General features: G+C 47.0%; 1 protein-coding gene across 1 annotated transcript in view; it reads left to right on the top strand.

The window, feature by feature from the left end:
- The first annotated feature begins 747 nt into the window (after nt 1-747).
- The window catches only part of GCKR (glucokinase regulator), a 67217-nt gene continuing 51858 nt past the window's right edge, over nt 748-16106 (top strand). Inside the window, exons 1-4 of the mRNA XM_040348032.1 lie at nt 748-853; nt 9436-9516; nt 9592-9747; nt 14689-14757. Coding sequence (XP_040203966.1) covers nt 9457-9516; nt 9592-9747; nt 14689-14757 — 285 coding nt within the window. The 5' untranslated portion in view covers nt 748-853; nt 9436-9456. The remainder of the gene's footprint in view (nt 854-9435; nt 9517-9591; nt 9748-14688; nt 14758-16106) is intronic.

The raw sequence follows: 16106 nt of genomic DNA, 5'->3' as shown, positions 1-16106 counted from the left end.
TGGAGAAACTTATTCTGCCAGAAGCCCTCTGGCGCCAACTGCTTTAGGCAGGCGTAGCGTATCGTAGTATTCACAAAGCACTTGCCTCTAAAGTTACGGCGGCGTAGCGTAAATCTCCTGGCGTAAGTGCGCCTAAATCAAATGAGGAACAGGGGGGCGTGTTTTATGTAAAATAAGCTTGACCCCACGCAAATGACGCTTTTTTCGTACGGCGCATGGGTTAAAAAACGTACGTACGTAAACGACGTAAAAAATTGCACCGGGCGGACGTACGTTTGTGGATTGGCATATCTAGCTAATTTACTCGACGCGGAAATCAACGGAATCGCCACCTAGCGGCCAGGGTAAATATGCACCTTAGATCCGACGGCGTACTAAGACGTACGTCAGTCGGATCTAGCCCAGCTTTAGGCGTATCTTGTTTTGTGGATACAAAACAAAGATACGCCGGAGCATCCTACAACTTAAGCGGCGTATCAATAGATACGCCGACGTAACTTCTTCGTGGATCTGGGCCATAGAGGATAGATAGATTGATAGATAGATAGATAGATAGATAGATAGATAGATAGATAGATAGATAGATAGATAGATAGATAGATAGATAGATAGATAGATAGATAGATAGATAGATAGATAGATAGATAGAGATAGCATTATGTAATGTGCCGTGGTGGAGGGTTCATGGTGTTTTTTCTCTCTCTCGTTGTTTTTCTCAGCAGTCAGGAAAACTTTGCTTGAAGTTTAACCAGAAAGTTTAATGATTACATTATTATCTGATAACAACGGAACAAACAAGCCCTGAGAGAGCAGAGACTGGAGGACTGTATGAGACACAGAGAGCGTGGACAGTGTGAGTATTCCTGAGGGCTGGTTGGGGATCCCTGGGGATGGGACACATTGGGGCCCCACTATGATGGTGGGCCAATCTGGAGTTCTTCTATTTTTGTTGTTCTTGTTATGAGTGGACTTATTTTTGGTGCTCAGTCAGGATTCACAATTTAGTGACATTTAGGGATTGATTTACAGGGCTTTACAGACCACTTTAAAGGGGAGTTCCACCCACAATTTCACTTTTTAAATATAAATACCCCTGTAATACACAAGCTTAATGTATTCTAGTAAAGTTAGTCTGTAAACTAAGGTTTGTTTTGTTAGGTTGTTACAGCATTTAGATAGTTTATAATCTAGAAATAGACCGTGGCCATCTTAAGTGTGGGCATCATGAAGCCAGACTGTATGACTTCCTGGATTTCAGCTTTGCATATCTCGCACATGCTCAGTGCACAAGCAATGTAGTAGGTTTCAGTCAGGTTTGCAAGGACTACTGGGAAACACGATGCCTATCCCAGAAACCCTTGCAAATAGCCTAGGCTAATAAGGAGGAGGAAGTAATGAAGGACTACAAAATAAAGGTATTTACAAGCAACAAATTAAATAAAAATTGTCCATTCTGAACACTATGGGCCAGATTCTCGAAAAATATCCGCCTGCTGCGCTTAGGGCACTTACACTCCGCTGTCCCAACTTACTGGAGTAGGTGCTGTATTCCCCAAACACTTGCTCCATAAGTTGGGACAGCGGAGTGTAAGTGTCCCGGCGTAGCCTGGCGGATCTCCAAGGGGGCGTCTTCTATTCAAATGAAGCGCGCCCCAGATGCGAAAGAACTGGGCATGCGCCGGGCTGCAAAAAGCCCAGTGCGCATGCTCCAGTTCTCGGCGGAAAACGTCAATGACGCCGACGTGTGCGTCATTGACGTAAAGTCGTATTCAAGAACGACTTACGTAAACGACGTACTCGACGAAAAAACACGACGGGGACCCGACGCCATCCGTAACATGGCCTACGCGAGACTTGCGGAAATTTAATCCTCCATATAGCAGGACTAAATTTCCGCTTACGCAAACGACGTTAGTGACGGTTACACGACGCGAACTCGTTCGGGAATCGGCGTAGAAGGATCATTTGCATATGCAAATGACTCCTTCACGTAAATGCCATCTAGCGGCGGCCGGCGTCATTGCATTTAAGATCCGCCAGTGTAAGTGACTTACAGATGGCGGATCTTAAGTGTATCTATGCAAAAATGATTCTGAGAATCAGGAGCATAGATACACTGGCCAAAAAAGGGAGTTACGATGGAGTATCTGACTTACTCCATCGTAACTTCACTGAGAATATGGCCCTATGAGATTAGAGCATGCAGCACAGACAAACATTAAAAAATGGGTGGAACTCCACTTTAACCTACAGGTAAGCCTAGATTAAGGCTTACCTGTAGGTGCAAGAAATATCTCCTAAACTTCCACTGTTTAAGATATATTTGCAAAAGAAAGGCACTGATGTCGATGGCGCATGCGCCGTAGACATCGGCGCGCAGGTACACTTAGGTAGATTCACAAAGAGTTAGGCCGACTTATCTACAGATAAGGCGACCTAACTCTGAATCTAAGCCGGCCTATGTTTAAGTGTATTCTCAAACAGAGATACACTTAAACATACCTAAGATAGGCTGGCTTGGGCCATTCTATCTTAGGCTGCAGTCTTTCTTTTGCCCGCTAGATGGAGCTGCCATTGCGGACGGCCTAGATTATGTAAATGAGGGGATACGCCGATTCCCGACGATTTACGAGCGTACGCCGGGCCTACACCGTCGAGTTACGTCGTTTCCGTACGCGATAGGCCGCCTAAAGTTATGAGGTGGAATAACAATGTTAAGTATGGCCGCCGTTCCCGCCGCGCGGTTCAAATTTTTTACGTCGTTTGCGCAAGTCGTCCGCGAAACGGGATTTACGTCGTTTATGTACGCGTCAAAATCAATAGGCCCGTACGGCCTACTTAGCCGCAATGCGCACTGGGAAATGTAGTCGCCCGGCGCATGCGCAGTGTAAAAAACGTCAAAAAACGTGAGGTCAAGCCTCAATTCAATAATACACGCCCCCCTCCCAGTCATTTGAATTAGGCGCGCTTACGCCCGCTCGTTTTAGGCTACGCCGCTGAAAATTTGAAGGTAATTGGTTTAAGAATCACTTCTAACCTAAATAGTTTTCGGCGGTGTAGCCTAAAAAAAGTAGGCTAGGCCGTCCTAATTTTAGGCCATTGTGTGTGAATCTACCCAACTGAGCGTGCCACTTCTAACAGTGATCATGTCGTTAGTGGCGGCACATGCGCGGGAGTGACGTCGTTGCGGCTACAACCAGTCACAGCGACAGAGCCACGATATGCGGAAGTCACTCGTGGAGAGGGCAACGAGCATCTTCAAACTGGAGATTGAAGCTGATTGGCTACCATGCAAAGCTGCATCAGATTTTGAACTCTTCAGTTTAAATAAATCAACCAATTAAAAACTGAGTTTGTTGCATTATGAAAGCACAGTAACCACATTCGGGGCTCAGGAGTTCCAATCATTACCAAGGAAACTCTCAAGCCCTGTACACACGATCGGTTTGTCTGATGGAATCTAATCCGATGGATTTTTTCATCGGATATCCGATTAAGCTGACTTTCATCAGTCTTGTCTACACACCACCAGTTAAAAATCCGATCGTGTCCAACGCGGTGTCGTAAAACACTACAACGTGCAGAGAAAAATGAAGTTCAATGCTTCCGAGCATGCTTCGACTTGATTCTGAGCATGCGTGGATTTTTGACCGATGGATTTCCACAAAGACAATCGTTTTTTTCTATCGGTTTTTTACCCATTAGAAAAATTTAAAACAGGTTCTATTTTTTTTCACCAATGGATACAAAAACGATGAGGCCCACACACGATCGGTTCGTCCGATGAAAATGGTCTATCAGTCCGTTTTCATCAGACGAACCGATCGTGTGTACAGGGCTTTAGAGTTGGACACATTGGGCTAGATTCACATAGATTAGCGGATCTTTAGATCCGCGTAATCTATGTGATTTACGATCCGCCGGTGCAATTTATCGAGGCCAGTGCAGTATTCACAAAGCACTTACCTCGAAAATTGCACTGTCGGATCGTAACTCCCCCGGCGGAATTCAAATTCCGGGGCTAGGGGGAGTGTACAATTTAAATCAGGCGCGTTCCCGCGCCGATTTAACTGTGCATGCGCCGCCGGCGAAATTTCCCAGTGCGCATGCTCCAAATGATGTCGCTAGGACGTCATTGTTTTCGGCGGCTACGTAAATTCCGGCCATCCGTATTCCCGATCGACTTACGCAAACGACGTAAAAATTTGAATCTCGGCGCGGGAACGACGGCCATACTTAACATTAGCTACCCCTCATATAGCAGGGGTAACTATCCGCCGGAAAAAGCATATCCGACGTGTAAAAAAACGCGACGACACCTAGCGGCCGGCGGTAGATTGCAGCCTAAGATCCGACTGGTGTAAGGCACTTACACCAGTCGGATCTAAGGGAGATCTATGCGGAACTGATTCTTATGAATCAGTCTCATAGATCCGACCGTCGGATCTCAGAGATACGACGGCGGATCAGGAGATCCGCCGTCGTATCTCTTCATGAATCTGGCCCATTGATTCCCAGATTACTGTTATTTGTGGCAGAATACTGTATGGTAATTGTTTCTACTCATTTATAGAACTTTGGCTTTCCTGTGTAATGCTTCATATGGACCCAAGGATGTCCAGATCAGCTTCACATTGAGGAGCTTACTACATTCTGTCCTTATGCCCTAGGTTCTAGGGATGTCCTGGGCTCTGGGGAAACTGGGATGTCCTAGGTTCTAGGGGACCTGGGAATGCTTTGGACTCTGAAGGATTGGGGGATCTGGGGATACTCTAGAGCAGGAGTCTCCAAACATTCTTCTAAGCAAAGGGACGGTTTATTGTCCTTTTGGCCACGTACACACCACCGGATCTCCGCTGGAAACGATCCGCCGGATCGTTTGCAGCGGAGATTCCTCCTCCGGATTTGGATCCGATGGCGTGTACTCACCATCGGATCAAAATCCGCGCGGAATTCATCCGCGGTGACGTGTCGCGCCGTCGCCGTGATGATGACGCGGCGACGTGCGCGATGCTGGAAGGTAAGTACTTCCACGCATGCGTCGAATCATTACGACGCATGCGAGGGAGGGGAGCGGACGGATTGATCCGGTGAGTCTGTACAGACCACCGGATCAATCCGCTGGACCCGATTTAAGCGGATACATTTCTTAGCATGCTAAGAAATTTATATCCGCTTGAAATGGATCGGGCCGAGGAATCTCCGCGGATAAATATCCGCTAGGCCGTACAGACGACTGGATTTGTCCGCTGGAACTGATCCGCGGATCAATTCCAGCGGATAGATCCGGTGGTGTGTACGAGGCCTTAGACTCTTGGAGGGCCGGACTTTGGCCAGCGAGAGTGGAAATTTTCCTGGCATCATTGTTAGTATCATAGGGAGAAATAGTGCTCTATTAGTTGTGTCAGTGGGAGAAATGATGCTCCATTGTTGGTGTCAGATGGCAGACTAGGGTCTCGTATCAGTGGGAGGGATAGTGCCCCAAGGGCCATATAAAGGAAAGCAAAGGGCCGCATCTGGCCCTCAGGCCGCAGTTTGGAGACTACTGCTCTAGAGGACCATAGGATGTCCTGTTCTCAGAGGGATTCTGGGATGCTCTAGGCCACGGGTGTCAAAAACAAGGCCCGCGGACCGAATCCGGCCCTCCCGGCCATTTTATGCGGCCCTCGCACCTCTCCTGCAGCTGCCGGAGAGCTCCAGCCCTCTTCTGGTCCTCCTCCAGACCCTTACTTTCTTCTTTCAAGCAATGCATCCAGCTTCTTCCCAGCAGCAGCACAAAGTAAGGGAGTACACTGTGATGTAAGGGAGAGTGGGGACTCAACTTCTGATGGTGGGGTGGCTCTTGAAATCTAATGTAAGGGGGATGCGCTGGACATCTAATTTTACAGATACAACTGCCCCTTTGAGGGCAATCATAAAGCTGATGCGGCTCACAATGAAATTTAGTTTGACACCCTTGTTCTAGGGGATCTGGGAATGCTTTGGACTCTGAAGGATAGGGGGATCTGGGGATACTCTAGAGGACCATAGGTTGTCCTGTGCTCAGGGGGATTCTAGGATGCTGTAGGCTGTAGTGAAAACAAAAATACTTTGGGATATAGGGAATTTGGCCAAGCCCTGAGCTCTGTGAGATCTGTGGGCACCCTGGACTCCAGGGGATCTGGGAATTCCTTTGGGCCTGAGAGATCTAAGGTTGGCCTGAGCTCTGAGTTATCTGGGGATGCATTGGGCTTTTGGTAATCTGAGGATGCTATGGGCTGTCCTGGATCTGGGAATGTTCTGGACTGTGGGGAATCTGGTGATACCCTGGGCTCCGGAGGATTCAGGAATGCTCTGTGAAATTTGGGAATGCCCTAGGATTAATGGAATCTGAGGATGGCCTAGATTTTATCATCTCCGTAGATCTGGGGATCCTCTGGGGCTTAGGGGATCCGAGGGAGGCTGCCTTGGCTCTGAAGAATCTGATAGTTCTCTGGGCTTTAATGATCTGGGGATGCCCTGGGCTCTGGGTAACCTGGGAATGCCCTATGCTTAAAGGGATCTGTGGATGCTCTTGGTTCTAGAGGAACTGGTAATGCTCTCTGGGCTTTAAGGAGTAGGCATGTGCATTTCGTTTCGTTCCGAATCGAAATTCGGACGAATTTTTCATTATTCGGACATTTGGATGCATACGAATTCCCGAATTGCAATATTAATGAATTTACCGAATCCGAACGAACGTTTTCGATTCCGAATCGAAAACCTGCGGACAAAATTTGATCGGAATTCAAATTATTTTTTTATTTTTTTTTTTTTCAAATTCCGATCGAATTTCGTCCGCGGGTTTTCGATTTGGAATTCGGAAAAACATTTTTTTTTTTTTTAATTCCGATCGAATTTCGTCCGCGGGTTTTCGATTTGGAATTCGATTTTTTTTTTTTTTAGAATTCCGATCGAATTTCGAAATTATATTCGAAAAGAGACTATTTGTTGTCGAATCTGGTCGAAATACTTTCGAATTCGACCGGATTTTTCGAAATTCAGTCGAATACGAACAAATTCCGAAAACGGTCGAAATATTTTCGAATTCGACCGGATTTTTCGAAATTCGGTCGAAAACGAACGAGTTCCGAAAACGAATTTAACACATGTAACGAACCTAACTTAACGAAATTAATTAAATAACGAATTAAAACGAAACGAAACGAAACAAAATTTTCCCTTTTGCACATGCCTATTAAGGAGTTCTGGAGATGCACGGTGCTCTTGGGGGGTCTGGAGATGCCATGGGTTTTGGAAGATCTAGGGATGCACTGGGCCCAGGTGGATCTGGTGGTTTTCTGGTCTACAAGGGACCTGGGGATGCACGAGGCTCTGAAGCATCTGGTGGCTCTCTGAGATTAAGAGGATTTGTGGATGCTCTTGGCTCTGGAGTATCTGGTGGTTTCCCGGGCTTTAGAGGATTTGGGTATGCTCTGCACTCTGAAGAATCTGGTGGTTGACCAGATTTGTGAAGTCTGGAGATGGACAGAATGTTTTGCTCGATTTGGAAGTATATGCAAAATCTTTCAGCCATTGTAGCTGCTACAATCAATGTATTACAAGAATTTGCTGACGCGGCAGCCTGCTCCTTTCACAAACAACTTTCATCACATGTGATGTTTTTCCCAAAGTAAAATCAATATCCACATATGTTCTGTAATTCAGATTTGAATGGAAGGGTGACCACTTATATGTCTTATGCACAAGACGCAAGCTACATTCTGACTGTACAAACCCTTTCAACCTACCAACAACTATGTGGTGTAAGGACCTGCTTGATTGGTTATAAATTGATTGGATAGTTGCATAGTTGTAGATTCAGGGCCGTCTTTAAGGCAGGGCAAAAGGGGAAGCTGTCCTGGGCCCTGTCATTGTTGTGGGGCCCAAAGCAGGTGCTTTATACTTGTCAACTATCCCAGTTTAAATTCCCTTGTCCCTTCAAGTTTTAGTCATGTGCCGTGTCCTGATATCTCAGTGTGAAGTGCTGCTACTAATGCTGCCCAGCTCTGCCCTATTGTTGTGTACAGATAACTCACCTGCAGACCATGTGTTTACATGTAAATAACTATCATTCATATGTAAATAACAGACTCATTCATATGTAAGTAGCGCATTTTTTCCTCAGTTTAGGCCGATACATGTTCTTCTACTTATTTTTGGTAAAAAAAATTGCAATAAGCGTTTATTGATTGGTTTGTGCAAAAGTTATAGCGTCTACAAAATAGGGGATCGTTTAATGGCATTTTTATTAATATTTTTTTCTACTAGTAATGGCGGCGATCAGCGATTTTTATCGTGACTGCGACATTATGGCGGACACATCGGACACTTTTGGCGCTATTTTGGAACCATTCACATTTATAAAGCGATCAGTGCTATATAAATTACTGTGTAAATGTGACTGGCAGTGAAGGGGTTAACCACTAGGGGGCGAGGAAGGGGTTACGTGTGTCCTAGGGAGTGATTCTAACTATTAGGGGGCGTGGTTACGAGTGACATGTCACTGATCGCTGCTCCCGATGAGAGGGAACAGACGATCAGTGGCATGTCTAGGAAGAACAAGGGGATGTTGTCTTTACACTGACATCTCCCCGTTCTACAGCTCCGTGACCCAATCACGGGACACCGGCAGACATTGAGTCCGCTGGTACCGTGGGCAAGATCACGAAGCTTGCGGCAGGGTTGTGCATATACGATGCCGGCGGAGCGTGCGCGACCACACGGCGGCAAATTTGAAGGGACGTACATGTATGCCCATTTGCCTGTCCGTGCCATTCTGTCGACGTATAAGTTTGTGCGGCGGTCGGCAAGTGAATAAAGCCAATTATGAGTTTCTTCAGTGACCCTACAGTGTACAGAGAGGCAACACAATATAGCACAGAGAAATCTATGGAGCCAAATGTAGTCTGTGGTCTGTGCTGAGGGGAATTCATTTGAGTAAAATGACAAAAAAAACACCCACCTTGCTCTACGATGACACTAAAGGTACACCTTACTAACTGTGAAGCCTGGAGGTGGATCTCTTTGGGGCTGTCTTACACAGCAAATACTACACCAGTGGAGGTAGACGAGAGGATAGATTCTCTTAAACCTTAACCAAACCTTTAAGATGGACCATCAGAAAAAACCAAAACATACCTATGTGTCATGGTCAGGCTTGGAGACCGGTAGCTATAGCAGTAGAGGGGCTCCCACCGACCAGCTGGATAAATACAGAAACAGGTCATTCTGGCAGATGACAAGGGCTAACCTGAGATCTACGCACCAGAGCTTCCAGTTAGGCCAAGGGTGTCCACACCCTTCCACCCAACTGCACATTTTTAAATAGTTTTTTCCCTCCGCCAGATTTTTCCTTAGTGTGTACTGACCCAATAATCATGAGATGGTAATATAGTACATGGAAATTCCCAACAGGTTCAACTACCGACCCCAACCATGAGAGGAAGCCGTAGATACAAGCATGTCATCGAGACCCCTGATCCTGGGAAGTGGGAGGTAAGTACACAATGAATAAGATTATGTGATATGTAATATGGATGTGATATTCGACTTCCTTATTATGGTCCCCAGTTAGCTGGATATGAGGAATCTCTTCCCATCAGTGAGAAGTCCAATCCCATCACTCGGGAACTGGATAAAGCCGACCCCAACCAGATGGTGCAACTTCTGAGAGACTGCGATGCTGAAATATTTCAAGAGGAAGACGAGTCCATTATCAACTATAAGGTGAGAGGACAATGCTTCTCCTCCAGGACTACCGGATGTACCATAGAAAAGAGGTCCAGAGGTGCAGGGTGCTGTGTGAAGGGGTCCAGCGGGGGCAGAGTGCTGTGTGAAGGGGTCCAGAGTTGCAGGGGGCTGTGCAAAGGGGTCCAGAGGTGCAGGGTGCTGTGCGAAGGGGTCCAGAGGTGCAGGGTGCTGTGCGAAAGGGTCCAGATGTGCAGGGTGCTGGACAAAGGGGTCCAGTGGTGCAGGGTGCTGTGTAAAGGGGTCAAGAGGTGCAGGGTGATGTGTAAATGGGTCCAGAAGTGCTGTGTGAAGGGGTCCAGGGGTCTGTGTAAAGGGGTCCAGAAGTGCTGTGTAAAGGGGTCCAGAGGTGCAGGGGGCTGTGTAAAGGGGTCCAGAGGTGCAGTTGTGGAGAGGGGGTACACAGTAGGGGCAAAGAGACATTGGAGGATGCAGGGGGCACAGTGGGGTGTTTTTTCATTTTAATGTAGGAGGGTTGCCAGATATAGGATCCGCCCCGGGTGCCAAATGCTCTAGGTACGCCCCTTCTCTTTAATGTTTCCCCACAGTCACACAGTATTACTAAACATTGATATAGCTCTGATATATACCACAGTGCTATACAGAGATCACTGAGCCAGTTACATCAGTCTCTGTAGTACCAGAGGAGCTAATAATCTAATGTCCCCCCACAGTCACACACTATAACCATACATTATATAGCTCTGACATTTACCACAGTGCTGTTAAGAGAACACTGAGCCAGTTATATCAGTTTCTGCTCCAAAGGAGCTTACACTCTAATGCCCTGATCTGTTACCTACCCTCCCAGGTGGATGGTGGCCTAGGTATGGTTTGTTAAACATAATTTTAGTAATATACTAGCAGAGGAACCGCCTGGGTGGGTTGGTATTTTTCAGTCCTGCTTTTGACCTTTTCTATGAAGCTAGGAGAATGGTGGGCCAGTGAAAAGCCTGAGGGTCCGACATGGTAAGCTCCCGCCTTACGTTGCCCCGTACCTGAAGATGCTTCGGCAGTGGCGAGTGTTGGCGGAGGAAATTAAGACTCTTCCTAGGAAGACCTTGAACAGGAGGGTTGCTAAATTTGCCTTTCGCGAACCACTGGCCTTGAGGGATTGCCCAGGCCCTGTTATGAGGGAGGGTCTGCATTTGATAAATCTGGAGAGAACCCCTTTAAAGTTTTGTGGTTTGGCCTGGCTCTCGTTCCATGGCAGACTCTATGTGAAGGGCAACCTTAAGCATCGCTCTGTGGAAAACCGTGGTTGTCTAAGGGTGGAGTGTGGTGGGGTGGAGGAGACGATGGACCATTTCTTGTTTCAGTGCCCCTTCAATATAGAAGTCTATAAGCGGGTGGGTAGGGCTCTGGGTATCCCTTTTCTTTCCCGCTTGAGTTATGCATAGTGGTCATACGGGTCTTTTGAGACTCATCAGGATTTTGATTTTGAGACACTTTTTCTAGTTAGCTAAATAGTCCGTTACTTCACGTGCAATGCACAGTGTCAGCTTTCCACTCGGAAAAAAGTCCTTCTTGTCGAGGTGGTGGTGCATAATATTCTGGGTGAGATTGGGAAGATTCAGGGGCTTGAAAAGGACAGGTAATGGCCAGAGGCCTGGACAAAGGCATAGAGGAATGTCAGGTCCCCGTAGCTGCTGTCTGTCACTCTCTGAGTGTGCGGCTTTTCTTTCTGTCCTTTCACATCCCCTAGATTTTTATAAGATCATAGTTACATAGTAGGTGAGGTTGAAAAAAGACACCAAGTCATCAAGTCCAGCCTATGTGTGTGATTATATAATGTGATTCTTGAAAAAAAAAGGCTGCATGCATGGGATCAATGTATGGGATCAATGTTTAATCATTTCGTAGCCTGAGGGGGTGTTTAGGTGGAGGTTAGGGTCGTGTTTTGCATAATGTAGTTTGCTAGTAAAACAATTATGTTTCTTTGTATATAGTTCTATTTATACTTTTTGTCAAAAAGACGTTTTCTTTTTTGTTATCTGCTTATGTAAGTCTGTTTGTGTTTATTTATGTACTGTATATACTCGAGTATAAACCGACCCGAATATAAGCCGAGGCCCCTAATTTTACCACAAAAAAGTGGGAAAACTTATTGACTCGAGTATAAGCCTAGGGTGTCCCATCTGCATGCCTCACTGTGTCCATGTGCATGCCTCACTGTGTCCATGCCTCACTGTGTCCATGCCTCACTGTGTCCATGTGCATGCCTCACTATGTCCATGCCTCACTGTGTGCATGCCTCACTGTGTTCATGTGCATGCCTCACTATGTCCATGCCTCACTGTGCCCATGTCTCACTGTGTTCATGTGCATGCCTCACTATGGCCATGCCTCACTGTGTCCATGCCTCACTGTGTTCATGTGCATGCCTCACTATGGCCATGCCTCACTGTGTCCATGCCTCACTGTGCCCATGTCTCACTGTGCCCATGTCTCACTGTGTCCATGTGCATGCCTCACTATGGCCATGCCTCACTGTGTCCATGTGCATGCCTCACTATGGCCATGCCTCACTGTGTCCATGCCTCACTGTGTCCATGTGAATGCCTCACTATGTCCATGCCTCACTGTGTCCATCTGCATGCCTCACTATGTCCATGCCTCACTGTGTCTATGCCTCACTTTGCCCATGCCTCACTGTGCCCATGCCTCAGTGTGATCATGCCTCACTGTGTCCATGCCTCACTGTGTCCATGACTAGACTAACGTTTAACATGGGAGTCTATGGAAGGGGTGCCCGACTTTGAAAAATCGGTGCTCCCCAGTCGTAGGTCCCCCAAACAAAAAACTTTGCACACTTGTAGAGGAGAAAAGGGGCTACATGTGTACCAAGTTCTGGGTTCAGGGGATCTACTACCGGCCGGTACCAGGTCCCCAAAATCACTGAAGAAATTACCGTTTAACATGAGAGTCTATGAAAGGGGTGCCCGACTTTTAAAAATTGGTGCTCCCCGGGCCGTAGGTCTCTCGGACAAAAAACTTTGCACACTTGTAGAGAAAGAGTGGGGCTACATGTGTGCCAAGTTTCCAGGGGATCTACAGCCAGCCGGTACCGGGTCGCTAAAGTCCGTGGGCCGGATTCAGATACGAGATATGACGGCGTATCTCCAGATACGCCGTCGTATCTCTGAGTTGCGGCGTCGTATCTATGCCACTGATTCATAGAATCAGTTACGCATAGATTTCCCTAAGATCCGACCGGCGTAAGTGTTTTACACGGTCGTATCTTAGGCTGCATATTTACGCTGGCCGCTAGGTGGCGCTTCCGTATATTTACGCAAGGAATATGCAAATTAGGTAGATACGCTGATTCAGAAACGTACGTCCGCCCGGCGCATTTTTTACGTTGTTTACATTTGGCTTTTTCCGGCGTAAAGTTACCCCTGCTATATGAGGCGTATCCTATGTTAAGTATGGACGTCGTTCCCGTGTCGAATTTTGAAAATGTTACGTTGTTTGCGTAAGTCCTTCGCGAATAGGGCTGTACGTAAGTTACGTTCACGTCTAAAGCATTGACGATTTGCGGTGTAATTTCGAGCATGCGCACTGGGATTCTTTCACGAACGGCGCATGCGTGTAAAAAACGTCAAATACGTGGTGTCACACTAAATTTAAATAAAACACGCCCACATCATCCACATTTGAATTAGGCGGGCTTACGCCGGACCACATATGTTACGCCGCCGTAACATAGGGTGCAAGTTCTTTCTGAATACGGAACTTGCCCCCTAATTTACGGCGGCGTAACGTATCTGAGATACGTTACGCCCCGCCGATAGACACACCATTGTATCTGAATCCGGGCCTGTGAGATCAGGCGCAAAAAGGTGGCTCAAGTATAAGCAGAGGGGGGCATTTTCAGCACAAAAAAATTTGCTGAAAAACTCGGCTTATACTCGAGTATATATGGTATATATTATTTTTAGGGTTGTCCCGATACCGATACCAGTATTGGTATCGGGACCGATACCGAGTATTTGAGGGAGTACTTGTACTTCCGCAAATACCCCCGATACCTAAATAGAATACTTGACCCCCCCCGCCGCAACAAATGCCGCCGCCGACCCCGTCGCATACCGCAACAACGCCGCCGCTGCATGGGTTAAACAGCGTGCGGGGAATATCACAGCTTTCATTTGAATAGCTGTAGTATTCCCGCTGCGCCGCGTATAGACACTCCCCCTTGCTAAGTGTCTATACGCGGCACAGCGGGAATACTACAGCTATTCAAATGAAAGCTGTGATGTTCCCTGCACGCTGTTTAACCCATGCGGCGGCGGCATCAAGGTATGGGGGGACATGGCTGGATATAGGGGGGCATGGCTGCATATAGGGGGGACATGGCTGCATATAGGGTGGACATGGCTGGATATAGGGGGGACATGGCTGCATATAGGGGGGACATGGCTGCATATGTGGGGGGACATGGCTGCATATGTGGGGGGACATGGCTGCATCTGTGGGGGGACATGGCTGCATATGGGGGGGGGACATGGCTGCATATGTGGGGGGACATGGCTGCATTTGGGGACACATTAAAAAAAAAGTATTGGTATTCGGTATCGGCGAGTACTTGAAAAAAAGTATCGGTACTTGTACTCAGTCCTAAAAAAGTGGTATCAGGACAACCCTAATTATTTTTTATAATTTTTTGGTATATATGTAAATATGTTTTAATAACAAGCTGTATGCTTGCAAGATTTTTAATAAACAAAAATGTACACTTTAATGTCCCCCTCACAATCATTTAGTGTTACCATATATTTACAGTATATAGCTCTGACATATACCTTAGCACTGTACAGAGAGCACTCAGCCTGTCACATCAGTCGCTGTACCAGAGGAGCTTACACTCTAATGTCCTTCATAGCAGTGATATCTCACCTGTCTCCCCTCCCCCCACAGAGGCTGTACAGTGAGTCCATTCTACAGACAGTAGGGGACATCGCCAAGCGGGTGCAGGACATCATAGAGGTAAGATGACGGCGTCTGGGCATTGACCATCATCTGGGACTGGCGGGGGGTGGAGCTATATTGGGTCATGGTGATTTTTATGATACATATTATTAAACGTTTGACATTTTTATAAACCGATACATTGTTATTTACATTAGATCTTCATTTACAAAATAAAACATTGGATACATTCTGCTTAGCACTGTGTTCGGCGACCCTACATGGGTCCCTAATAAAGCTTGGTTCACAACAATGTGAAAATAACGTGATGCGATTTTCATGCAACGTCCAGCAGTAAGTGCCAAGTAGTGTGACTTGCTTGCGACTTTGATGTGACTTCACTGTGACTTTTCTCACAAAAATCACATCAGCATTACATAAGAAGCGATTCCTGTGCGTCTTTGATAAGCACAGGGGCCCAGATTCAAAGAGCAATTGCGCCTGCGTAACCATAGTTACGCAGCGCAATTGCTTACTTGCCCCGGCGTAACGACTTCTCCTGATTCAGAGAGCTCGTTACGCCGACTGCAGCCTAAGATATGCGTGGCATAAGGCTCTTATGCCCTCATATCTTAATCTGCATTCTTACGCAGGCCGCTAGGTGGCGTTCCCGTTGTGGTCAGCGTATAGTATGCAAATTGCATACTAACGCCGATTCACAACGTTACGTGAGCCCTGCGTAAGCAGTTTACGTCGTTTGCGTACGCTGTTTTTTTGCGTAAGGCTGCCCCTTCTATAGCAGGGGCAGCCAATGCTACGTATACCCGTCGTTCCCGCGTCGCAAAATTTGAAATTTACGTTGTTTGCGTAAGTGAATCGTGAATGGCGCTGGACGCCATTCACGTTCACTTTGAAGCAAATGATGTCCTTGCGACGTCATTTACCGCAATGCACGTCGGGAAAGTTTCCCGACGGAGCATGCGCACTACGCTCGGGGCGGGAACGCGCCTAATTTAAATGATTCCCGCCCCCTACGGGATCATTTAAATTGCACGCGCTTACGCCGGGCATTTTGCCGGAGCGCCCACGCAATTTACGGAGCTACTGCTCCGTGAATCGAGGGTAGCACAGAAAATTTGCGGGGGCGCAGGGCAAAAACGGTGCCCTGCGCCTACGTAAAAAAAGCGCAAATGTTACTGAATCTACCCCAGGGTGTTTTTTTTTTTTAACCCTCACCTCTCCTCCCTGGTCATCCTTGCTACCTAAAATTTCTCCTCCTAAGCACATTCCATTCACATCTGAGAGTAGCACAAACGGGTGTTCCCAATTTTACCATGTTTTTCACGCTTAAAACACGCGTCACACATAGGGCAGCCCACTCACTTGAATGAGCTGCCCTACGAGCGACAAACGCCCCAAAAACAGAT

The sequence above is a fragment of the Rana temporaria genome, chromosome 4, assembly GCF_905171775.1.
Source record: "Rana temporaria chromosome 4, aRanTem1.1, whole genome shotgun sequence".
Classification (NCBI taxonomy): Eukaryota; Metazoa; Chordata; class Amphibia; order Anura; family Ranidae; genus Rana; species Rana temporaria.
Note: the sequence above shows the minus strand (reverse complement) of the source record. Positions and strands in the feature narration are given on the sequence as shown.